General features: G+C 44.3%; 1 protein-coding gene across 1 annotated transcript in view; it reads right to left on the reverse strand.

The window, feature by feature from the left end:
- Positions 1-2320: 2320 nt before the first annotated feature.
- The window catches only part of LOC119371961 (A disintegrin and metalloproteinase with thrombospondin motifs 9), a 367660-nt gene continuing 343200 nt past the window's right edge, over positions 2321-26780 (reverse strand). The window contains exons 28-38 of the mRNA XM_037642406.2: positions 25273-25437; positions 24409-24576; positions 22874-23044; positions 19944-20216; positions 18986-19127; positions 18256-18442; positions 17157-17287; positions 16149-16345; positions 15385-15485; positions 14107-14136; positions 2321-7761 (exon numbers count right to left, since the gene is read on the reverse strand). Of these exons, the coding sequence (XP_037498334.1) occupies positions 15390-15485; positions 16149-16345; positions 17157-17287; positions 18256-18442; positions 18986-19127; positions 19944-20216; positions 22874-23044; positions 24409-24576; positions 25273-25437 (1530 nt within the window). The 3' untranslated portion in view covers positions 2321-7761; positions 14107-14136; positions 15385-15389. The remainder of the gene's footprint in view (positions 7762-14106; positions 14137-15384; positions 15486-16148; positions 16346-17156; positions 17288-18255; positions 18443-18985; positions 19128-19943; positions 20217-22873; positions 23045-24408; positions 24577-25272; positions 25438-26780) is intronic.

Consider the following 26780-nt stretch of genomic DNA (forward strand, 5'->3'; position numbering starts at 1 on the left):
GTTACAAAAAGCACTCCCGGATATATGCAGCATTTTGGTAAAATTTCACTATCGTACTACAAAGCGTGTGGCTTCCTAGGACAATTGAAAACCGCCCATTAGAAACACACGGGGCCCCATTGTGCGTGAGATGAAGAGAGAAGGAATGCAGGAAAGGCAGGGAGGTTAACTAGACTATGCGTCCGGTGTAAAATATTAAACACAGTGTGAAGCCACGCGGTTAACAGTGCGACACTAAATTTACCAGAATGTTCAAAAAATGTCTGCTGCATAAAACCGGTGTCCTCTTTGGTAACTAGCTCTATTCGTCAGACTTTTTTTCACCTATTTCCCATTCACTTATGGCAGGCCACCGCTGCCACCGACGAGAGACGCCGCCACGTGAACATGTCTCTAAATCCTGGTCATGACAAATTAAGACTAGTAGCTCACACCTTTACATGAGACCTGGCGTAAGTTAAATAAAACGCTGGCGTAAGAAAACACGGTCGCTGCAGCGAGTGAAGCGGTCTGCGAGCTGTCTGTGGCTTCAGCGCAAATTTTGCGATGATAATACAACACTTACAAAGCTATGAGCCGTCGGCTGATCCCCTGTAAAGGGCGCGCGCGACCGCAGGTGACCACGCCCGGCTGGTGAAAGTACGCATTTCCTATCGTAGCCACGCAGCCCAAACTCCGGCACCCCTCCATGCGCCTTTCGCGCGACGGAGATAGCCGGTTCGTTTCAGCTCTGCAGCTTGAGCCGCGGTCTCTGGCAGCAATCACGCGCTTTCACTCGCACGTACAACATACGACGCGCGGGGGGGCTATAATCAATTTGGAGTATGGCATGTTGGGCTAGTTGGTTCATAGATTTAGCCGACAAGTTTAAACTGCACGAAGATGGCACGTAAGAACACAGCTATATAATTGCCGAGTTTTAACGTCCCCAAATTACGATATGATTATCAGGGACGCCATAGTGCAGGTCCGAAAATTGCGGCCACATCGGGTTTTTTAACATGCACCAAAATCTAAGTATTCTGATCTCAAGGACTTTCGATTCCATCTAAAATGCGGCCGCCGCGGAAAAATTTCCTCAACTGGAAAGAAGCAAATTCTTTCGAAGGCAAGAAGGAGAACCGAAAGAGATTATTGAGGCATTCTACACCGCGAGAACAGGCGACGCCTTCGTTATTTCACCCTCATTATGAACGAGAGAAATGTATTTCTTAGATATAGGCACATCGGGACCCTTCAGGGCGTGCAACTCGCGCGCGGTCTCGCTACATTTTCGCAGCTTCGTGTAAGATTGTAACATTATCTATGCGATGGCTCCTTTTCATTCCTTATAAATGTTCTACCTTCAAGAAATAAACACAGTTGAAAGTCTGCGCGTCGTGTGTGTGCGTGTTTCTATGTTGTCATCTTCGTAGATGTTGTCATCTACGTGCCATCTTCGTACAGTTTAAACCTGTCTGCTGAATCGATTTGGACTTTATACGGAAATGATGGCGCCGGCAAAAACGCACTTGAAATGTTAATTTCTATGAATGAAATTTTTTTGTGTGACACAATAGAAGACTTGACCACAATGTAAGTATGCATTGTTAGTATTTCCCGGCAAATAGCCGACACAGCAGAGCGCTAAACGTCGAAAATGAAGGCACGCAAGCCTTTGCTTTTATAAAGGAATTATATATGTTCTAAGCCATATATATTCTCACATTTTTTCTATGGCCTCCGCGATTAGCTCAAGCAGCACGCTGCCGGAGCTAATCGCGGTGGCCGCGCTCTGGCAATAGAGAGTTTGAGAACTGGGGCCCCAAGGAGCTTGGGGACCCAAGAAGCTTGCGAGCCGCCAGGGCGCATGCGCAGAACCCAAGCCACTCTTGGGCTCCTGCGCTCGCGTTGACCCGAGGCACAATAGATAGATTTAGTTGGGCGTCCGCAACAACGTACGGACGCAGCCTGCCAGCCATTTCCTATGGCAGGCTGCGTCCGTACGTTCTTGCGGACGCTCAACTAAATCTGTCCAATAATTCAAAACTAGCGTGGGGCCCCAAGGCGTCTTGGGTCACCAACGAGAAGACACAGACGCAGCGCGGGCAACGGCGCAGTATGGCCCGCGTCTTGCATGATTTTAAGTTTCGCCACGCGTGGCGCTCCGTGCGCTTGACCCGACGCAGCCTGCATTGGCCCAATTCTCAAACTCTGCTGATCATCCGACGCAAGAGCAGGCTCCCCAACGCAGCTGGGGGCCCAGCGTCTTGGGTCCCCAATTCTCAAACTCTCTAATGTGGGCCGATTTCCCGTGTTGTCGAAGGAGCTCAGACATAAATGCAGTGTGGTGATGTGCATCATGTTTATTTACAGGCAGTGCGGCCAAAACGCATGGCAGTACAGAAGAGGACCAAAAGCATCCTCTCCTCAGAAAAAAAAAATGTAATTACAATAATAATTATAATAGTAATCACCATAATAGAAACACGCGAAGGTTTCACTACGCACATGACACGAGGAAAAACACAACGCGTAACACCGGGCACGAGAAGCTAACGGTTGAGGAGAACTGAAGAAAGCGCGGGAAACGGGCAAGCCAACGACATTATAACGGTACAACTTCTCTCAGGCACGCACAGCCTACCATTGTAATTTATATCGCTATCATTGGTAGTAACACCTTGTTTTCTGAGCAGTGAAAACATTCTCACGTGCGCAGTGAAGAACCTTCTGGCAGCAAGCGCTTCACTGCGATTCACAAGACCCGCTCCAGCATTCGAAACGAAGCATGCTTGACATTATATAGATTGATTGCATAGACGTCAATGAAGTGGCCGCGTTCGAGCACCAACATGGCAAGACGCAAAGTACGTGATGCCACTTTAGTATTAGCCGTACATCGCACGCTCGTTTTTTCGTTATTAATAGAAGTCAATATAATCCTTCCAGCGGCGTCGTTAACACACTGATGCAGGTTAATCGCGACGTAATCACACCGCTTTGACGTCATCTAAGCCGCCATGTTGGGGCACCAGTACGTTAAGAACCTACGTCCATGACGTCACGCGCAAGCTATCAACTCTTAGCTGCAGGAACTACTGACAACATTTTTCACTCAAATGCAACAATAAAGAAAGACTAACAAATGCTTTTAGAATGAATGACACGATTCCCCTAGTAGTAGCGGAAGCCATTTTTGGGAGGTGGTATGCACAGTGAAGCAACAAGCAACATTGCGCACTACACGAAATGATACGCGCAATTTACCAGTCTTAGTCAAGTAGGCTAGCGGTTCACAGTACAAGGAGTTGATCGCATCATATACTACAAGTTGCATTACATATAAAGCACAGATAAGTCACCTAGAATGCTCTGCAGTAGCCCCGACCTCGCGAAAGTACATCGGAGGGAAGCGTACTTGTGCGCAGTCTACAAGACAAGCGTTTGTGCGATGAAAATTGAAAGAACATCTTGACAAAAATGCCTTCATGCTGCCGAGATGCGTCCTGCTACAACGGACTCTGGACGGGTATGTTTGGCTACACATAGCACTTTTAATTTTGTTTTTACGATGCCGAATACTCGGTGGGAGCTGTCTGGGTTAAACCTGCATATATTTTTGCATTACGAAACAGCGACCACAGCAAAGGGACATCGTATATGCTGTGCAACCGATATATATGGGCGATGATTCGTTAGAGCAAGCTGTACGGTTACTTTAGTGTACAGAACTGCAAGACATCGAGGGGGGAAGGGGGGGAGGTGGAAACTTCTCATTTTTCACATCTGAATCGCTCATGAGAAATGTGCGTATGTGAATAATCATGCAGGTTGCAAGTACAGATAGTGTGTGTGCGCATGAAATCCCCTTAGCAGCAGATGCATGTCATCAATTCATCGCGTTCATTACGTTAGCAGAATTAAACCGCAAACTTCACCTCAGTGGATCAAGATGAGAAATGGCACTGGAATTTGGCGACTAGCAACTGCACGAAATATTTGTCACTACATACGTTTGAAAAACTAACATTCGACTGAGCTTTCAGTCGTCTTAGATGAATAAGGTTAGTCAAGGTGCACGGTCGAGTGCCGTAGCGAAAGAAGTTAGAAGAGCATCAGTACAATGAAGTGACAGCTGCTAAATTTGCCATGGACACTATGGCACATGCCTTACATGACAACGAATTTTCGCAGCGCAATTGGATAGCACTTTGTTTTCCCGTGGTCTTTTTGTAAAATCTGCAGGGCTAGTATGATGACGAGGAAACCTTGTTATGGACACAAAATTGCACTGCCATGTTGCCGGAGCAAACTTGTGACTTGATCGCGGTGGTTTGTCAGTTTTCTTGACTGATCGCCGCAAGATAATTCAGTGTCAATAAGTAACTTGCAAGTCGTTCCATGCCAGCAATTAGTCATTTCAATTGTGAGAAGTGTCTGCAAACTGTTCCAATAAATTCAGCTGTAGCTACAACACTATGTAGTGATGACACTCCCCAGTGTGAAAAACTTCCCAAACATTATTCAATCGCGAGTGCAACTTAATGGGCATTTATACAATATTTCTAAGGTGCTACACACAAAACAGGCACAGGAGTAATGTATGCAGTCTTGATACTTGATTTCCCTTGAATTATAGGTTGCATTTCTTACTCTCTGCTTCAGCGTGGATGAAGGTTGCGAAGTGATGATTTCTTAATCACAGCTCATCAGCAGTGGTAGTAGCAGCAGTAATTTTTTAAAAGTCTTATTTAATCGAGTGTTGCAAAGGTATTATCACAATAGCTGATTTTTTACATATTTAGACGCATAGCTGCACGTACAACTATGAAACTTGGTTCGCTAAAGACATGTATCGAGCTTCAACTAAACTTCCAACAATCTATCACCAACCAAGCGCCAGAGTAACATAATCATAAAAGCATTGTCCAGTTGTGTACGTCATCACACTTCTTTGCCTGCAAACCAGAAACGAAAGAAACTAAATGCTTACTTTGGCCCCCTATATTAAGCAACGTACGAAAAATTGTAGCACAAAACTATAGCGAAAACGTAGAACACTTCATGGCAACAGGTTTCACACTTACGAAAATCTAACCACCTCTAGAAACAACTCGCACGGTGCTAGGCTCCCAGAATCTTACAATAAGCACGGCATGCTGAGTAAATGAGTGAAAAACGAAGTTATCTTTGAAGCAGCGCATGTACCCCTTTTTAATAGCAAAGTAGGGCTGTCTATGCATTAGCGGCTGAATGGAAGTTACCAAAAAAAAGTACTTCAATTCAGCCAATGTGTCATGGCAATCTTTCGGCTCTCTTTGAGGTAGGTGGCCTGAACACTTGCTATAGGCAGCAATGGTCACGCTCTTCAATTTTTTCCCCACAGTGACACAGTATTAAACACGCACATGCACACACTCGTAAAACAAGGACAACTTCTATGGCTCTGACCGCACTCTAAGTAGACGCGTAAGCTTCCGTTGGTACATGTAAGAATTTGGCCAATAGAGGCCGCTGTGATAGTACATGGCAGTAGGACCCCACGACAGCTAAAAAAAGTGGTGCTGTTTGCGATCTTCACTCCAGAGCAGTAATTAGGAAAGAAATCCGGAGGTTGCCTCATGTCGTCAACAGGAGACGCATGTGGTGATGGATAACACAAGCACTCCTTGATAAAAAACAAAGTTAACAGAATGCATGAAAATATCTCTACGAAAATGAATCGTAAGCTAGCACAACTAACATATACCTACATAGCACAAGAAGCCAGGTGAAACATTGATGCCCTGGGCCTGCTAGATTATGAATCTAGGCAATGGAGCTCATTTGCCAGTTGGCTAGAGCGTGGTTTTTCAATCTAAGTGGTGGTGACTGTATGCATCTCTGCTGACATAAAACTATATGACATCCGCTGTTTTGGGAAAGTTCGTCAGTCATATCGTTAATGGTTTAAGAAAGTTACTAGTATGTAGATCGAATGTCAGTCCTATGTCTCTATAAAAGTGCACAAAGACTGCATTCTTCAAGAAATTGCTCTGCATTGCAGTGAAACAGCTACATACCTGGTAAGACAAGCACAGGACAAAAGCACATACCACCTGTTGAGATTCCTCAACGGTGAATACTCTTTGGTGGTGCTTCATCACCTCACCAAAATGCATCTCCTGGATATGTTAATGTTTGTGACCTTATCTCAGCTTTGGCCCTCATTGAAGTCACTTTAAGCTAACCACAGGCACACGCTATTAAAGATTTCTGATCTCCTTTTTCGTACACCTACATCACTGCGCAGTAGGCACAAGTGCTTCTAGATTTGCCAGCTCTAGATCTCGTTGTGATTTCAGAGACAGCAAATCCACGATCTCGTAGGATGGTTAAGTCTACAGATTCTCACACCCGATAAGCCTAACTTCTTCAAGAAAGAATACAGAGGGAAAGGAAAATTTCTTCGGCATTTGACACTTGCACGAAAGGCATTAGCTTCTGATGGTAGCACTCGTTGTGCATAAAGCATATGTTTAATTTGCAGGTGCGTCCCTAATAGCTATCAGTTAAACAATTATCAGCTTTCGATATAAGAAGTCAAGTTCTTACTTCACTTATGGGGAGCAATAGTCATTACCTTTTCCTACTTTTACAACATATACAAATTTATGAAGCCTGTACATTCATGCGAGCAAAAGCCCAAAGACTTCGCGCAACTCCAGGATTTCTCTCCTAAAGTAAAGCCAACGCAAACGTCGCACCACTGAGAACAAAGTACAAGTTGGGGGGCTTTGCCCTAAAGTATGTTGTATATATTCCTTGGTTCCTCTTCAAACTTGGCACTCCTCCTGTATAAGTAATAAATAATGATGACAGCGTCACACTTTGCATGGCCGAAAAACGATTCGTCGTCGAGGTTCGTTTCACCGAAGCACAGTTCGTAGAGGGCACGTCGCGTCGAGCGAACCTCCAGCCCACATTGTGTCGTCCGTATATGCTTCGGTGCACAAGCGAGCTTTATCTTGCAGCACAAAAAAAAAACACAATAAGGGATTCACGTCCACTGGGTTTTTCTCGATGCAGCTTGAATCGTCACACAAAGAAAAAAAAACAATGTCACGGATGAAAAAAAGAACAAAGCCAGGGCGCGGTCTCAATAGGAAGTAACCAACGCACCTACAGCAAAGTCGCAGTGTAGTGTCAGACGAGGGAGGGAAAGGCGTTAATGGGAAAACGAAACAGTTACAACGACGACTGCGAGATTGATCCAACCGTGGGCGACGAGTTACATGGAACGGTTAAAACAAACAGACACAATGGGGTCGCGCACACACAACAACAACGGCAGAGCGTATCTCTCAACTTGCTGCACACTTGGTCGTCCACTGCTGCGGGAAAACACCGGTCGATGGCACATCTCGTCGGACTCGCTTCAATTGCGCTTCTAAGTTGAAACGTGAGCCCTCAGCACGGTGACACACAGCCAGATGAATCCAAGCAAAGTAGCACGGTGGGTGAAAAGGCGACCGAAGTGTAATTGTGGAGCTCTCGGGGAGAAGCGGTGATGAACACGAGACTGAGTGGGGCGAAGGAAGAGAGGGATTGGGGGAGGGGTTTGGTTTCCAGGTCTGGCAGAGCCTTCCCTCTTCAGTCCACATCTCTGTTGAGAAGACTTTGCCAGAAAATACTGCACTCAGCGTCGAACACTGCGTTCACACAGAGTTTCTTTCCCTTGACGAAAAAAAAGCCATCCGCCACGACTCTTCCATTGTGGTGTAGTTGTCTCGAGTCACTCTGCACAAATGATCAGCGGCAAACACATGAAGTTGAAGGTGTGTCAGAGCATATCACTGAAAGCAAAAGGCAGACTTTTTTTTTCTCAGAGCTGACAGATTGAGCAACACAGGCAAGCTTTGCAAACAAAGGGAAGACAAGATCGCCCACAGGACTTGCTAAAAAAAGTTTCCATGCAATTCTTTCGACATATAACAACCAAAATTATAACTGTAATCTTTTCTATTTGTTTAGCATCCAGTTGTATACTATAGGTGTCTATAAAAACCAACAGCTTTTGCTTTCATGATCGCTACCAACCTTAAGTGTGTGGTATACATCAGCGGGCTCGTGCGCTCACATCAGTCCACTGATCTGATGCGCTTTAGAAACCATTAATACTTTAGCTTGCCTTCCTTGATTTATCTTGAGTAAAGTGTACAAAATAGCCATGCACATTTCTTCCACTAGGCTACACGCAAAGCATTAGGTCCGGGCATGCAGAATATATTGGAAAAATTGAAAAAAAGCATTGAATGTTACTTTTGACTTCCCAGCACAAACTGTTTAAGTTCACAACATAAGAGAATATATCTTGCTGCCCAAAGTACTAAAAGACCAATATTTTACGAAATTACTGCTTTAAAAAGTACACATATTCTATTTTAATGTTTCGCACAGGTCTCGATGGTGACACCAGCAAGTGACTGTCTTTGTACCAGTGAGATAACTACTGCACTACATACAGTAAAACCTCGGTGATACGATCACGGCTCGTACGAATTTCGGGGTGATACGAATGTTTCTGTGGTCCCGGCCAAGGCCTATTACCCTGCAATGTATTGGACTACGGTTGTTGCGTACCGAATTGCACCCCGCGACGCTTGATACGAACGTACGCTAGCGCACAGGTACGAACAGGTGCTGCCCGCGCTGTCGCGGAAGACGCGGCAGTCACGCGCGGGCGCGGGCATGCGCGCTGCGCGACGATCAACGGTGCGTCGTTGCCTCCTAGATAGGAAGCGCGGACCATCAACGGTGCGTTGTTACCTACGAATCTTGGAGGCCTTTCGGCGCCTTCACGTTTAGATTACAGATGACGTTCATGTCGCGTTTTTTTTTTCCTGGGCGGTGACGCGTGCTACTGTGCTCGAGGCAGCAGCCTTTGTACTGTTTTAACACGTGCCTGACACGTCGATGCAAGCCATGTCCCCGCAATCAGACGTTCTATGAAACAAGACTGAAACTTGGGCTGCGGGTCCACCATGAAGTGCTATTAAATGTGGACGAAGACCCCAAGAGACGAAGCGGACGGTCATGGCGAAGGAGCTTGGCCTCATCTATCGTGTGCAAAGCGCTTCTTAAGTCACTTTCACTCTGTGTCATGCAGAAAAGCGTGGTAAGATTCGGAAGGTGCTACTGGCGGTCACGGGACACAACACATGTGGTTCATTAATTACACGCGCGCGCATGCACCTTATATTTGCGAGTGTGATCGTTGACGTCTAACAACTTTACTGGCAATCATTCAGGGCTGTTCATGACGTCGCTGCGGCCCTGAGAAACTCTAAATAAAAACGTATGCCAACTTTCCTTTGTCGCATACTAATTTGCCATGTTTTCTGGTGATACGAATTTTGGATGATACGAATATCTTTAGTAACCCCGCGAGATTCGTATCACCGAGGTTTTACTGTATTACTAATGGCTTCAACAACAGGTCGATTCCACGAAGATCGAAAAAGGGTGTATATTTGATGTTTCCGATTTTCCTGATAATTTTGTATGTTGTGCACATATGACTGCACAGCACGAAATCGCAGTTCGTTTTCAAATAAAAATTTTTTTCAACACAGCAAAATTCGACAAGTGTCGCCGGTTGACGACGACCATTTTACGAAGAATGCGTTTTCGTAACTTCGGAACCATGCTGGCAGCTACTCAAGCTATATATTACAAATATCTTTCTTTTTGGCGGAAGTAGAAGTAAAGAGGAAATAGCTGTTATCATTTCATGGAATTCTGAGTAAATTATGTATTTTTAAAAATTCACGAAAAACGCTGCGTTTTTGAAAATCAGTCAAATTTGGGACGCTATGGCTACTTCTGTGAACGTTTTAGCTTGTTCATATTTGCAGTATGAATAGGACTTTATGTGAATAATGAACCTCTGCATTTGTATTTCTCTAATAATTTTCAAAGTAGTAAATTTTCATGCTCGAAACACCAAAAAGAGAAAAGTGCTCCTCCATTCAAAAATCTATAATAAAAAAAACCCAATCTCAATTTTGTTCAAAGTCCCCCAAAATGTTCTCAAAGGACTGCAGAATGATATTATGAAAAAACATGTTGCATCATTTTTGTTAGAACAAAAGCAGAAAATGTCAAACATTGTGTTTCCAGAGCGTGGTGGCCACTGCGTAAAGGACATCTCTAGTAACAAGAAAATACAGTAACACGTCTTTTTTCTTCTCTGAGCTTCACTAAACAGCAGTAATGATCTATTGTTGGAAAGTGGGAACTGTTTCGTGAAGAAAAAAAAGATCGTTCATATTAAATGCATTTGAGACACCACTTACATTCCTCGTCGACGGGCAGCACGGACATTTTCATTCCTTTGAATAATTTTTTTTTAGTAAATGCGCTTATATAAAAGTAACGAAGCTAAACGCGAAATATGTGTAGCTGAGTCGATCATGCATTGTAAGAATGTGAGAAATCGCAAATGGCGGCAGTGGTGAACGGCGAGTACCGCAGTGCAACCTAAGCACAGCAGCCACACATTGTTTGCCAGGCTTTGTCGCTATGCACGAGAAAAAGCTGGGGTGTCGATTGCGTTGGTTACACGATACATTTTTCACCGCTCGTCGCTCTCCCGCCCGGTCTCTGGATCCGCACCGTGCGAATCGTGTGGCGGATCGTGTGGCCCGCGCTACAAGCACTCGTGTAAACGGAGTAGCATGCGTTAGGCGGACAGGTGCAAAGGGCGGCGCGATAGACGCCCGCCTGAGCAGACGACAGCAACGAGTACGGCTGTGCCGGTCAGCCAAACACCACCTGAGATAGAAGTTAAGCATCCAAATTGTGCTTCACTTTGATGCGATCACTATCCTACGCTCTGAAGGTGGCTATGGGTAGGCGTTATAGCCATGGCCGAGATTTTGTACGGACTGCCTCATGGTGCACAAAAAGAAAATTCCGCTGCAGCAGAATTTTCGTAACGTAGAAGATATCGGGTCGAGACTCTTTTGCGGAGGGTCATGAAGCAGGATGCGCGCTCAATTCAAGAGGGAAACCAGATCTGCCAGCACTCGTTCAAGAGAAAGAAGGATATGCAAAACAAAGCAGATGCAATGCAAACAAAACGTGTTTTGTCCGTGGCCAGAACTGCTGCCACCAATCTTCACGTAATCGATTCTTTTTAAACTCTCCATTGATCACATAAGGTTTGACAACGTACACATTTGGGTCAACAAAAACCACACCTCTTGGCGACCGCTCTCCAGAAATTCATTTCCATTCATGAAGAGACCTTGGCTTTTATACCAATCTCTCAATTCTGGCACAGCACATCATCATAAGAGACGCATGGAGGGAATGCGTTCTTTAGCACTCAAGACATGAATTATACTCAACTGAAATAGATGAAAGAAAAGGAGGCTACAACTGAAAGTGCATACTGTGGACTGTGGGATGTCTAACACTGGCGTGAAGTCGCAAACCACGCGAATGCATTTAATTGGAACGATCTATTTCTTTACAAAACAGTTCCCAATTTCCGACCATAGATCATTACTGTTGTTTAGCGAAGCTCAGAGAAGAAAAAAGACGTGTTACTGTATTTTCTTGTTACTAGAGATGTCCTTTGCGCAGTAGGCACCACGCTCTGGAAACGCAATGTTTGACATTTTCTGCTTTTGTTGTAATAAAAATGATGCAACATGTTTTTTCATAATATCATTCTGCAGTCCTTTGAGAACATTTTGGGGGACTTTGAACAAAATTGAGATTGGGTTTTTTTTATTATAGATTTTTGAATGGAGGAGCACTTTTCTCTTTTTGGTGTTTCGAGCATGAAAATTTACTACTTTGAAAATTATTAGAGAAATACAAATGCAGAGGTTCATTATTCACATAAAGGCCTATTCATACTGCAAATATGAACAAGCTAAGATGTTCACAGAAGTAGCCATAGCGTCCCAAATTTGACTGATTTTCAAAAACGCAGCGTTTTTCGTGAATTTTTAAAAATACATAATTTACTCAGAATTCCATGAAATGATAAGAGCATCTTCCTCTTTACTTCTACTTCCGCCAAAAAGAAAGATATTTGTAATATATAGCTTGAGTAGCTGCCAGCATGGTTCCGAAGTTACGAAAACGCATTATTCGTAAAATGGTCGTCGTCAACCGGCGACACTTGTCGAATTTTGCTGTGTTGAAAAAAAAATTTATTTGAAAACGAACTGCGATTTCGTGCTGTGCAGTCATATGTGCACAACATACAAAATTATCAGAAAAATCGGAAACATCAAATATACGCCCTTTTTCGATCTTTCGTGGAATCGACCAACAGAAAAGTTTTCATGATGACAAATCACTACATAAAGTACACAGACAGCTGGTCATGGACATAGTTTGTACATACATAAACATAAGAGAACACACTTGACCATGCACACACAAGAAACATGGTGTAAATTAACCTCATTATACTATAATCGCCTCCTCTATAGTGGGCTGCTTAGTTTATTGGATTTAACGTGCCAAAGCGACTCCAGGTAGGAGAGACGATGTAGTGAAGGGTTCCGGATAATTTCAATCACTTAGGCTTCTTTAACATGCACTGACATCACACAGCATGTGGCAAATTAGCATTACCCTTCAAATAAATTGCCACCGCCGCGGCTGGGGTCATACCCGGATCTTTTGGGTCAGCAGCTTAGCACAATAACCATGAAGTCACCGCGGCGGCGCCTACACTGTGAAAATATGTTCTATGTGCCCATTTTCTCATACACGCACACACATTCATAGTGGCAAAAAACTTGAATTCCGATCTCCTTCATAATACTACATCCACTCATGAGTCCCATCCATGTCCATTACGGAAATTTTCTACTACATGAGATGACACATTGAATATGTTAGAGAACCTTTCGTCAGTGCAAAAACAACACACATCTCAGCACACATTAACTTTTCCAAATGTGATTAACTATTTAGAAAGCAAACAATATTTACAAATTTTTCCATCAGAAGAGTAAGCTTGCTTTCTATAAGGTATTCTAAATAAAAAAGAAGAGAACAGAGTATGTATCAAAGATTCATATGCTCCTTTGTGTTGTTTGTACTTGCATTTTATTGTTGTGCACTTTTCTACTACTCAATTTTTATCATTTCTTATGGTAATGACTACTGACATTTAATGTTAATTGCTTCTGATATGATGTAATTTATCACAATTTTTTTTCAACCTATGTAACACACCTTGCCATTGTTTTTCTTAATAAAGCGATATGCTCAGTTTGATGCCACACCAGCTGTAATTTATTTTTATGTGTCCAAGTCCTTCTGAAGGTCAAAGATAGCATATCGATATTATGTTTTTTCTTATTTTTAAACATAATACCGCGAATTTCTTATCGTTTTTTTTTTTTGATGTCGTTGATGAGCAATGACTTAGCTCTGCAGACGATGCCGAAATCTGTGCAATCATGCAGAGCTGCATGAAAATTTTCAAAGTGTTTTCGCTACTGATTTCAAATTTTCATGTCATTTTGTTGCTATCAAGCTTCCTCACATGTTTAAAGTAATCTTTCCACTATTACAACACTATGGTCTAATTGTCTACCTAAACTTATTCATATAACGTTAAAAAATGAGCAGGAATAAAATATGATAGGTTGAGAAATACAAAACAAATTTCACAAAGCCTGCTGAACACACATGATACTTCTTTACAGGAAAAGTTATAATACAAGAAGTATTAGCGTGTGCTGTTACAAGCAACCACTGCCACAATGCAAGCATCTCTCACTGTCAAATTAAACTGTTTCTGGAACAAAACATTCAACAATTGAAAAAATAAGTGTGTTTCTGTGCATTGCTGTGAGCACAATGCACAGTTTCAGCACATTTTTATATATTCCTCATCAATATTTTGCAGCTGTAATGCCCAGTATATTTTATAGTGTGCCTCTAATAATAATAATAATAATAATAATAATAATAATAATAATAATAATAATAATAATAATAATAATAATAATAATAATAATAATAATAGCCTCAACATCATGGCACAGCATGCAAGACACTAGGAAAGACCAATAACCTATCGTATAAACATAATTTCTCGCTTACCGAAAGGATCGGCAGATCTAACTCCTCCAACTGCAAAAGACAAGAACACGTTGGAGCAACAGTTAGGATGTGAACCGAAAAAGCCTAACGTAAAATTATGTTATTACAGCCAAATCAGCTTGCATGGCTTCAGCCTATTAGCATAGCAATGTCAAACTTACAGGAAGTCACATTTTTGTCTCATATTAACAAAATTAAGAAGTCGTCTCTGCAGTACACAGATCAAATATAGAATGTTAACCCTATATAATAATAATAATAATAATAATAATAATAATAATAATGTCTGGTGCTTTCTGATGTTGATGGACAAGCTAAAAGAATGGTAATACCAAATTAGATTGTGTTTAAATGCCAGAGAACCACAGAATTTCCTTCAGCTTACACTAACAATCAATCTCTGTAACTCTGACTTCAGTTTAGCGCAACCAATACAGATTTGCGCATTAAAATTCGTGCGCTACTGCTACGTCTAACATAGTCATAATTAAAAATCGCAGCCCTTCAACTCGTTCTTTACCAACTGTGCTGCCTCACAATAATTCCAGTATCTTGCATGCTGTGCGCTTGACAGCCCTTTCCCATTCGGAACGAACGGACATGCCAACACAAACACACAAGCAAACGAACAAAGCATAATTCAGATCAAAATATATGTAATTTAGATTCATAGCCTGCTTTAAATCTTGAAAGTGCCTGTCCTGCAACCCTTGACCAAGGTGAATGTCTATTTTTGCACTTTAATGCTCGCAAAAGCTATGCATCATCTCGCCAAATATCAAATTTTGTTAAACTATCTTTAAATTTTACTTATACGTCTATACCAACAACACCCATCATCGCATGCGGGGTGAAAGAATAATGGCCCCATTCTCACATATACGTGAAGTTACTGCTGCTGTCCAAAAACCTATTCGTAACCCAAATACAGCCACAATATTTAGGACACAAATGTACAGTAGTATCCCTGCTCTCTAATTGTGTCCATTTAAGCCCAGTGCTCCAGATAACGCTGACCATCTCTTCACTTTGGCTTTTACAAGGAACAAAATGGTAACCAATGTAGGTTGTCTACATCGCATAGCAATCGTATTTATATACAAAACTTCTAGTCTTCCGAATTTCATTGCAAACAAGGTCTAGGGTGACGTTTATGCTGGTTTATTGTCTTTCATACAAAGCCCATTAGTGTCCGTCAATTTCTAGAAATATCAAATCCCTACCCGAGTTTGCTAAAACTAATATTAAGGCTATTTCCTTAAACTGTTGCAAACTTACCTCAGTCAAGGGGGACGGACGTCAAGCAGCAGTCCCACCGTGGGGTCTGGGAGGCATTGACCACAGTATCCACCACACCTGCCTTGAATGATCTGGCCCTCCTGTTGTGAGCGAGTAAAACAGTGCAGTAATATGTTAGCCGCACGTAGAAAACTTGAATCTAAGCCTGCATGTGAAGGTTTCTCTTTGATCCCGCACCCCACAAGCTTTTTCCGATGTCATCTCTCCCTTTCACAGTTACTGCTCTAAAGCACATGTTGCCCAGGTATTGGTTCACAATGTGTCAGAAGTACCATATAATGCATACTTTAAAAGAGTTGAGTGTTGGGTGAGTTGGTGTTTCGATATGAATATCATCGTAAATAGCGCAATGAGGCAGGACAACATAAATGAAGATAAACACAGGCGCAAACTGACAACTGCTTTTATTGATGGCAGGGCCACAGGTTATATATCCACAAGCTGCGAAGGCGTACCGTCACGACAAACAATGGAGATAATCAAACAGGAAATTATCAAACCAGGCGGGAAAGAAATTTCATTTCTGCATTGTACAGCGCAATCGCTATGTCACTTGCACACTCCTCACCTGCTTTCCTGGTAAAAAATGCCTCTAACGCTACACGAGCTCTTTTTTTTTTTTTTGCTTACTTCGGCCTAGAGATTTTTGCGCACCGGAAACGTGGTTCTCAGTGGAGTCCCGTTTCGTTGCGCTATTTACGATGACGTTAATACCATATGGTGCAAGAGCGGCAGCGACTAACCTGCAGACGTCGTATGCTGTGGTAGGTGTGGCTTCCCTGCGTAACCCACTCGGTGAGTGGCGACACGGTGAAGTCGGTGCCAGCCAGCGACAGCGAGAAGCGGCCCTGCGCACACTGGGCCCGACTGTAGCAGTCGCCTGCACCACCGACGGCTGCCGGGGCACCGTGCAGCGTTCGGCTGTAGGTGAAGTCGTGTCCTACCACAGAAAACACGGACAATGTTTTACAAAGGCTATCACGATTACTATATGCCTTTCAATACATCATGCATTACCGAAGGATTACACCAGGGGAGTGGGCATGATGGAGTAAAAATGATTATATAATCAATACATATTCAATAGCAAACTCTTCAACACAATACATTGACAGGCTAGTTGGTGCTTCTTCATTGTAACCTTAGGCGCGACAAGATGACACAAGAAAGACGATAGCGTTGTGCCATCTTGTCGCGCTAAGAGTTACTAGAGGAAACTCTAAATTGAAGTTTCGAATATTCACTTACCCATGCGCAATATACATTGTGTAAGAGAAAAACCAATCTAAAAATGGCAGCCAATGAGCAGCGACACTAAATGACGTCAGCCATGAACCTTTTAAAACTAACACGTCAAGGATGACGAGGTGTCTTTGACAAAGATAGCTCCACCCATCAGGGGCGTAGCCAGAAATTTTTTTCGGGGGGGGTTCAACCATACTTTATGTATGTTCGTGTGTGCGTTTGTATGTGTGCGTGTATATATATGCAAGCAAAACTGAAAAATTTCGGGGGGGGGGGGGGTTGAAACCCCCCCAACCCCCCCCTTGGCTACGCCCCTGCCACCTATTGAAACGTCAGTCCCCCTGTCTGAGGCACCTTATATAACTTCTATTGCACATTGTGCATGAGGAGGAATTCGAAGTAAGAGGAGACAGTTAATGCAGGAAATTTGCACATATCAATGGCATATGTAAACAATAATGCAACATGCGCAGTCACAGACAAAATAATGGCTATCGGGAACTTACTGTCCACACTCAAGGTGGTGATGTTGAATGAGACCTTTGAAAAAGTGGTGAGGGAAGCCTTGTAGTCATCGATGCAGTCACATTTGTCCACACGCGCGCCACCGAACGGACACTCGTCCGGGTTCCGTAACCTGCGAGAGAAACAGAACAGCGGATGGTTGTCATATACATCTTTGGGGGCCTATACCGTACCACGAAATACGGAATACTATTCCGTTTGCTCAGTGTTATCGCTTTGGACACCGCCCATGTAGGAGGCCCTGGTGTATTTCGTAATGGGCAATGAAAAGCGCTCGTGGCGCAGTGCCGGGAGTGCACTCGCTTAGTTGACTGACAGGCAGAATTGACCAATCGGGGAAGACCAATACGGTATCGCATTCCGTATTCCGCGGTACGGTATACGCCCGTTGGTGAATATAAACTGCATAGAACAACCATAAAGAACGTTAGAACTGTGCTACAATGTCTGTAAGAGTGGCTACAGTAATGCAAGGTTGAGCTGAAAGTATTTTATCACGCGCTTTGTGTAGAATTAATGGTAAATTCAAAGGGAAACAGTTTAATCGCTCTGATATGATGAAGTATTTTATAAACACTTCATTTCTTTTGCTCTTGTGTCTGTCGGTTGACCATTAAAAGAGTGCGCGGACATCAATGTTTTTTGTTTGGTTCATTTCGTAACGTCAATTTTTAGCTAGTTCATTTCGAAGGCGTTAGGTCGAGGACACATTCTTTATTGTGAGGTATGAAAAGAATAAAGCCTGGAAAACAGCGGTGCGATTACGAGAGCCAACAGCTAAGCTGGCATTCAATCAAAATTAAATAGGAAGAAATGTAGAACTGGGCCGGCCATGTTACATATAGCGCAGATAAGCGGTGGTCCTAGAGATACAACGGGAACCAAGGGGCAGGATGTGCCATTGAGGATGACAGACAGTTAGGTGGCGTGGTCAAATCAGAAAAGATCTTTAAGTATAACTTGAGACTCAGGATTGGCATCACTGAACACTGCTGGGAGTCTTTCGTCTCACAGTGGACATCAAAATAAGAATATGATGACGGTGAAGCGAAGTAATAACGAGTGTGAGGAAAGGCTTGCCTCTTGCCGTAGACCTCGGAGTAGTTGTTGCTCTCCCCGCTTGCGAGCGACAGATACTCCTGCGGCGCCGATGTGTTCATGCGCGCGCAGTACACGCTCACCAGGCGCCCGCGCACGTACAGCTTCTGCTCACCGTCCACGCGCACACCTCCGCGCCTCTGTACCTCGGCGCAGCTCACCGCGGTGCCTGCAGTAAAGAAGCAGGCCACTCATCAGCTTCAGGCTACGCAATAAAAAAAAGCTCTGTTTAAACCAGTTGCCGACCAATCATAACCCGGACGCCGAAAATTTGGTCGTCTGATTACACTCAAATTTCATTATAACAGTCACATCTTCTACGAAAATACTTTCGTTATATCCGAAAATTTGTTATAAGCGTTTATTCGTAACACTGTATCTTTGACAAGACCATTCCTCGTTAACTTCGTTATAACCGACAATTCGTCATATCCGGGTTCGTTAAATCGAGGTTTCGGTGTATTTGGAAACTTCTGCGGTACTGCCACTGGCCCCTTAGAGTTAATGCACATGGACAACCAAAACCGACTGATATCCTGTTGAGAACAACGGCTCGGAATAAACAAAAAGTAGAAAGTGTCACCTACAGACTAAAGATTACCATTTACAGGCTATATACATTGACGACAACGTACATTCATGTACTCATAATAGCTGAATGTGGTTGTAAGGCGCGTTAGTTTAAATGACTAAGCATTTGCGAAATACTCACATGGTCGCAAGAAGCATCGCCTCTTCCTCTTGATCCTGTTCTTGAGTGCGCTGCTGCAGTGGCTGTTGTTGACTCGCTTGTTTCGCTGGTCGTAGCAGCGGAGGCGTCGCTTCTGTTTGCCTTGCCCACAATTAGTCGAGCACTGGTGAAAGTAAAAAAGAAGAAAAAAAAAGAACTAGCAGTGAATATACAGCGCCAGTGCTCAGAATCCCAATTCAGTGTACGAAATGCGCAGGCGAGAAGAAAGCCATGTTTGCAAAAAATGTCATCGATAAATTGTTTAAAGATGAAACGCTCGAGAGTGGCAGATCATTTCTTCTGTGGTGAGAAAACTTAGACTTCCCGCCGCATTCTTTTTTCTTGGCCCGTAATACAGTGCTTGAATGAACCACACAGGAACTCCAAAAATTTTGATCACTAATGTTGAATTTTGTTTTACATGCCGAAACCACGATATAATTATGAGGCACGCCGCAGTGATATAAATGCGGCGTGCCTGCGGCGAATGAATTTTGATTATTCGACTTTGCGAAACACGAACGTAACTTTCCATTCGTGGGGATTTTTTTGCATTTCGCCCCCATGGTAATGCGGCCACCGTGTCTAGGAATCGAACCCGCATCCTAGTCGGATTGTGATCCCAACCATGACGGATTTATTATGCGTGCCTCCCTGAATGTACACTTATCCCAGCTTTAACATGATCCCCTCATCCTCTGGCAAAACTGGAAGGCTACTCCTCTCACCACCCGCACATGCCATAAGCAGATACACCAGATCGTTGCGTCATCTACTACGTATGTACGACATGGCCCAATTTTTTTTTTCGATTTTAAGTAACCAGGAGACAAGCAGTGGTCTCGAAATGTCATACTATTTTGTTCAAACTCCTAGGCAGTGTTTGCTTGCCTTCAAGAAGAAAAGCAAGAGAACTAGGGGGTCTAGTGCATCGACTGACCGGTGTCCACGGCCCGGGTCTCCAGAAGACTCCCTCGCCACAATGTCCGACCATGCAGGTCCGCGAGTGTGGCGGCTTCTCCTGGTCCGAGCAGTAGTTCGGCCCTCGACGCTCCTGGGTGCCGTGGTAGAAGGGCGACGATTCGGCCTCCAGCAGACTGAGGCGCTCCGCCGCGCCGGGGGTGAGCGGAGTCGGGTCCACCCAGCCGTACGCGTTCACCTTGTGGCAGGTGACCGAGCGCTTCTGGAAGCCTTCGCCGCAAGTGCGACTGCACTGCAGGTGGGCATAACCAGAGTTCGGCACAGGATCAGGCTCGTCGTATTCGTAAGACTAAGTCCGTACAAAGCAAACTTGTTCGTCTTGTTTCCCTTTGCCACGATACGAATATTTCACCTTCTTCTAACCTCTCTTATTGCAACTTAAACAGTCTGGCCACACGTTACCACTGGGAAAGCTTAACCCATATATGCCCAGTGTCCTACATATAGGACGCTTCTTTGATTCACTCTAACATCGCTATTTCTTCAGCTGATGACTAGCGCCACCTACAGCACTTTCTTTTTAGGGTGGAAGTACACTTTTTGTGAAAAAAAAATATTTGTTTTGTCATTTTTTCTGAGTTTGGGCATATATGGGTTAAGGTTTCTGCACACCTTAACATCTTCACGATTACGTCAATACGTTTATTGAACCTGCATGTACCCGTATCTCGCACTACCTAATTTTTTTGCCGCCGCAGTCTAGAGCTAAACTATACAGACGTAGCTATTCTCCCTCAACACTTGAACATTGGAATGTATTGCCCAGATGTGTTCGCTGTTTGCTAATGACCGATTTTCTGTCTGCAGTTGGCTGTGACGTTATGGCCACTCCTGCTACAGCTCATGATGGGCAGTAGTATCCAAAAAGTAAATACACAAGGCGTGAACGTCCGCGCTCAACTTGCTGATGACGTTGCTTGGCCCAGGAATGATGCAGATCTTTTTAGAATAAAGGGTCAGACAATTTCGGTCACAAACATAGCAGCACAAGAACCGACAATATAAACTAAACTCAGCAAAGAGCCACACTAGCCCTTTATTAAAACATACCAGCCCTACGCATTGACTCTACATTGGCCTCCCTTCAAGTGGTACTTAGGAAGGTGATTGAAGCATGCTTCACAAATAAAAAACGTGCAGTATGCATCAGCGTCTCATACACTTCAATTAACGATGAATCCAAGCGCTCATATTTGGTTCTTTGTTACGTGCCATAATATGCCCATGTAATTAAACTGGTAAAAATAGCGAATATTGGGTGAAGCAGTGACTGATAGCTTTTACGCAAGCACGAAGAGATCTGACATTCCTTACATTTTACTCAGCGAGGCCTTTTGTCGAGGTTTTTTCATTGAACGAGGTCTCAATTTGTCGCAATGACGAAGAGACGAAAACTAACGTAGTTGCTACTACGTTAGCTCTTTCTTTTTCGTCATTGTTCAGCGTGTTGCACAAAATCATAAGATCACTGGATAGATTTTCTGAAAAAGTTGGTCATTTTGCTTCTCTCTATCTAGTTCTGTAGTGTTGAGTTTGCACACTTATTTTCCTAGTTGTTGCTTTTTCAACACGAAAATGTTTTATGCCGGGGTCCACCAAGACTTTAGCGAGGTATTTCCGTCACGAATATGACGTTGATAAAATGCACGCAAACGGATGAGAAAAAAAAACTGAGAAAATGTTCCCCGCCGGGAATCGAACCTACGACCTCTCGGCCCGCGGCGGTAAGCGCCCGGCGCTCTACCGACTAAGCTACCGAAGCAGCAACACGCCACTTTACAAACGCGCCTTTATCTCTCATACATTCTCTCTCGCACGGTTCTCTCTGTAGGCGGGGCTAGACGAGGCGGGGCGGTGCCGCCGTCTGTGAGCGGTGAAGTGAAGTAATGCGGCATGACATTTACTAGCGCCAATAGAGAACGATTCGGCGACGACGCAGTCCGAGACAGCGCTCCGGCGCACAATCTCGGAGACCGTGGTTAAAGCGTCTCGATACTAGCGAAAAACATTGGGCGCGCTAGCATCGGGGAGTCGCTCTAGACGCCGTTACGTTCTTTGCCTCTCGCTTTGTGTTAGCATGTGACGGCTCTTTGTCTGAGTAGTGCAGCTTCCGCATGCACCAACGGTGTTTCATCGCCGACTGCTTCGAGTGCGATAGCACCGACAGCACTGTAGAAAGACAATGATGTCGACGGGCGAAAGTCGTGCCTTGGTGGAGCGAGACAGGCCAGCGGGACGTAGAATGCCTGCGCGCGTTCGCGGCTCAAGCTACGAACCTCTGCCTCCCGTGTTGCTGAGGCGTAGTGTGGTAGTCTATGCATGAGCACAGGCTTAGGTTACCCTATTACTCGGGAGCCTACACCGTTCCGTTTCTCTTCTGTACTGACGACGCTTTGAAGAAGTGCACATCGAGTACCAGTGTTTATTATGTGCTTGTTGATGTCATCTTTGTGCGGGATTCACGATACGCTCTGTCCATGCATACGTTAAAAACCTCAGCTACCACAGCGGTTAAATCATGATCATGGACGTTAGTGGTCGCGATGGAGATGTGCCACTAAAGCCTAACGTGGGTGCATCGACGTCAAACGGTGCTATAGCTGCCAAACACCAAAATACATTGTACAAGCTCTCATATCACTACACAATAAGCATTATTTCTTTGAAGACACATTTCACTTTCGCGTAATACCGATTCCTATAATAGAGGGATCAGCTATGTTTGTTTTTGTTTTTTTTTTTTTGGGGGGGGGGGGTTGCAACGCAGAGAATGAGACAACATTGCCATGTCATCTTCACGGCATCATACCCTCCGGCAGACTTATATGCAGGCGGGTACTGAAACAAAATGGAGGGAGAGAGAAGAAACCAATGCGCGAGGATACGCACCTCCGACCAGTCGGACGTCCTCCACACAAAGGGGCATGGCTCGGCGGCACAGTTGCGTACAACCTTCGGTCGCCGCTGGGAAGCACAGTAACGGTCGGCAGCATGCCTCCCATTCCGATCCACGCACTCCACGAAGCGAGTCTGCCGACCACCACCGCACGTCACGGTGCACTGGATGTACGGCAACGGAACAGAGGGCGAACGATGAGCAATTAGGCTGTTGCTCGGACGTTGTTCATCAAATAAACAAGCTGCTTGTTGACAGTCAAGAGAGAGAGAGAGAGAGCAGGAATACGGGAAAGGCAGGGAGGTTAATTAGACTATGTACACTCTGCTACCCTACACATGGGGAGTGTGATGAAGGAATTAAAAGAAAGAGACAGAGAGAGAGAGAGAGAAAGCTTATGAGTGCACACAAGTCACAATGCAGACGTACAGTGCAGCGTATCACAGGCGGTCGCTCAATTCTGTTGCCTTCAATGACTGCAGGAGGACTCGTGTGACTATCCGAGCTGGTGTGCTGTGAGGCCATTGCCCACCAAGCTGCTAGTCAATACGCCTAGAGCAGCATGTAGTCCTTAACACCGTCGAGATTTCTTTGGTGAAATAAACTGATCGATTGATCGATCGATCGATCGATCGATTGATTGATCGATTGATTGATCGATTGATCGATTGATCGATTGATCGATCGATCGATCGATCGATCGATTGATTGATTGATTGATTGATTGATTGATTGATTGATTGATTGATTGATTGATTGATTGATTGATTGATTGATTGATTGATACCGTGGAAACATGGCGCACTTTCGATGGCCATCGAGCCCAATCGAGATAAAATATCCCATCCGTGATAGACTGTTCCCTTCCATAGCTTGCGAAAGTGAGCCAATCACGAACAAGTTATATGATCTGGACCGGGGCCGATCACAATCATAAGTGACCATTTGGCACCGGTTTAAGCTAGTAAGCTTAAGTGTTACTCCAGCGTAAGGCGTTTTGATATGCGGAACGTCATTATAGAATAGTAGACCCGATATTAACTTTATGGAACATTGCTTTATGAGTGTAATAAGCCAAATCTGCAGAGCGAGCTGCAATGAACGGCGCAGTCGAAGGCAACAGATAATTATAACCATTTGGTGTTTTTTAACATGCACATAAAAAACTGTGCATCAGCGTTCTCGCATTCAGCCCACACATATAAAGGCTGCCACCACTGCAGGGAATCGAAACGTGCACAAACGTGCACCGCACGCGAGAGAAATTCTGCCTTGCAGTGTACTTCCCGACAATGAGACCATTATTGCTGTGCAGACAAACCTCACTTCAGCAGAGAGTAAAGTAAAAACGACATAGGCCGGGCACGATTGCCATGTAACCCTCGCAGAAAGAACCTTAGAAACAAGCCCTCACCTAGCGATTACGCTGACAACAGTTTCATAGGTCAATTTAGGATAGGTTCGGTTATGTTAGGATCCCCGCTCTGGGCGCAACATATTTCCATGCTTTCGGCATCACTGTACTCACGGGGCTCCACCGCTTTTTCTTCCAGCGGTAGTGGCAGGTACGCAGGTTGCAGGTGCGAACCTGGGTCTCTGGCCGCCTGCCGTGGCACTCCAAGTGGCTCACCTCCACGCCGCGTCGCATACAACGCGCCACCCGCTTCTGGGTCCCGTTGCCGCACGGCGCTGAACACTGCAAACGGTATTACGGATGATGGATGCACACAAAAGACCGAAAAGTGGCAAAAAGAAACATTGGGAATCCAGCCCAGCTGAACCAAATCTTCTGCAAAGTTCATCAACGTACACTCAGCCAGCGAAATACCAACTTTCTCTGGATCCTCATATCTAGAAATTTTCAAGCTATGCTTTAGTGTGAGCAAACGATTATAGTGAAGCCTCGACATAAACACGGATACATCGTGTCACCGGATATAGCGAATATATAAAATCTGACTGGTCAAGCTTTAATTCAAAAAGGGTGGGGGGGCTATTCTATTGCAATAACTAAATCGGAAATATGATGTCCAAATCAGTATCTGCTCCCCAGAAGCAAATCTTTGTTCGTGGGTGTTCTTGCCATTTTTCGTCTGTGTTCCTAATATCGTTCTTGTAAAATTTCTTGTTACTAATTGTGTACTAGTCTTAAAGAAGGTCCCTTCGAAAGTTACAACTTCCATTCCTGCACTGTGAGCTTTCTTTTTTCGTGTAGCTTTTGAAACGTGATACTGACCAAAGTTCTCAAAGCTAAGCGAGCTGGTATTGATTTTTATTCGAAGCGCAACACTAGACACGCGAGAGAAAGAGACGTGGCAAGCGCAATTGATCAGCATCGTATTGATATTGCTCAACAGAGCAACCAACACAGGTTAAAATAGTCGCAACCAACCTGTGACCACGGAGATAGCTGCCACCGGGGACACTCCCGCATGGTGCAGTCCTTGATGTGTTCGGGTGGATCACCCTCGCAGTTGGCGTAGGGCGCCGCCTGGAGGGCGCTGTCGACACACTCCACGCTACGCTTCATCACGCCGCTGCCACACGTCACCGAACACTGCACCGGAAGTGAGAACAGAAAAAAACTTAGTCCGGCGACATTGCTTAGTCACGATGGAATAGCGGCGGTGATGTTATGTCGATGCACACACATATGTTACTTTAAGTGTGCGCTTCACACACTTCAAACAACCTTTCGAAAATTCCGTCTAGCCAAAGTTGTCCTTTCATTCACGCACTTATGGAGCAGCTGAGATGTTATTAAAGTAAAAGTAAAGGTAACAATATCATTATGACAAACATCACTTAAGTCATCGAACGCAGTTCATCATAACCTGTCGTCATGACTGGTTATGACGAACATTACCCGGTCATTAACCGGTCAAAATGACGGTTATTGAGATCAGTAACCGGCCATTGCAACATAACCGTCATAATGACCGGCTGCCTCTACTGCGGGGCAAAAGACTACCTCAGCAAGCTTCACTTGACATGACGTGACCTGCCAAACTGCAATTCCATGCAGTTTAGTCACATCACAGTACAAAGCTAAACGTTGCAATGGTGTCTTTTTTTTCACATTCAGGGATGTCGCGTGCTAAGCCTAGCACCACTTTGCAGTAAAAAAAGTTTCCTATTGAAAACGGTAGCCTACAAAAATTCAAACGAGTGTGCACTACATACAGACTTTTGCATACCCATCATTCCACAGCTGGCATGCACAAGAATGCGCACACTACTACTGCTGCAAAGTTCTGAGGAAGAAGCATAAGCCGTGCGCAGCGACAGGAGGTCTGTCGATTTCTGCAGAATGCGCAGCAAAATGACATTTCATGTAGACGGGACACTCAAACTACGAAAACACTTTTTAATTTCTTCAGAATAAGCGCTTACATTTTTCAATTTCATTTGGACATCGTAGAGGAAAGCATGCCGTTGGACAGTCCTCTTACATATATATTCAGTGCAAGTAGAGGATGCTGCTTCAGTAAATCGTGTTTACGACCGGCCTGTGTTTTGAACGTATCTTAGATGCTTTTCCTCAAAGATGTCTTTGATTTGTAATAACTTTCCCCGTGAAGAGCAGATAGTTGTGCTTAATCCAGCAGCACGTCGAAAGAAGCTCCGTGTTCGGAAGTCCGACAGAAACATTTCTATTAGAAATTACTTCCTTTTCCTCCCAATATTACGTTGCTTCTGAACTGAATTTGTTTAATGTGATCACAGTTTCATACACGATTTAATCAGGCCGAACGCCAAATGATTTTGAAAGGTTGCACGGCCACACGCGCACTTCCACGAATTACTATGACGCATTATTTTTTTACGAGTAGAATAAGTATATTGCGCATCACAAGCAAGCTTCGCGTCTACATGTGAGAGCTTCGTAGCGAGTGCAAA

The sequence above is a fragment of the Rhipicephalus sanguineus genome, chromosome 10, assembly GCF_013339695.2.
Source record: "Rhipicephalus sanguineus isolate Rsan-2018 chromosome 10, BIME_Rsan_1.4, whole genome shotgun sequence".
In the NCBI taxonomy this organism is placed as follows: Eukaryota; Metazoa; Arthropoda; class Arachnida; order Ixodida; family Ixodidae; genus Rhipicephalus; species Rhipicephalus sanguineus.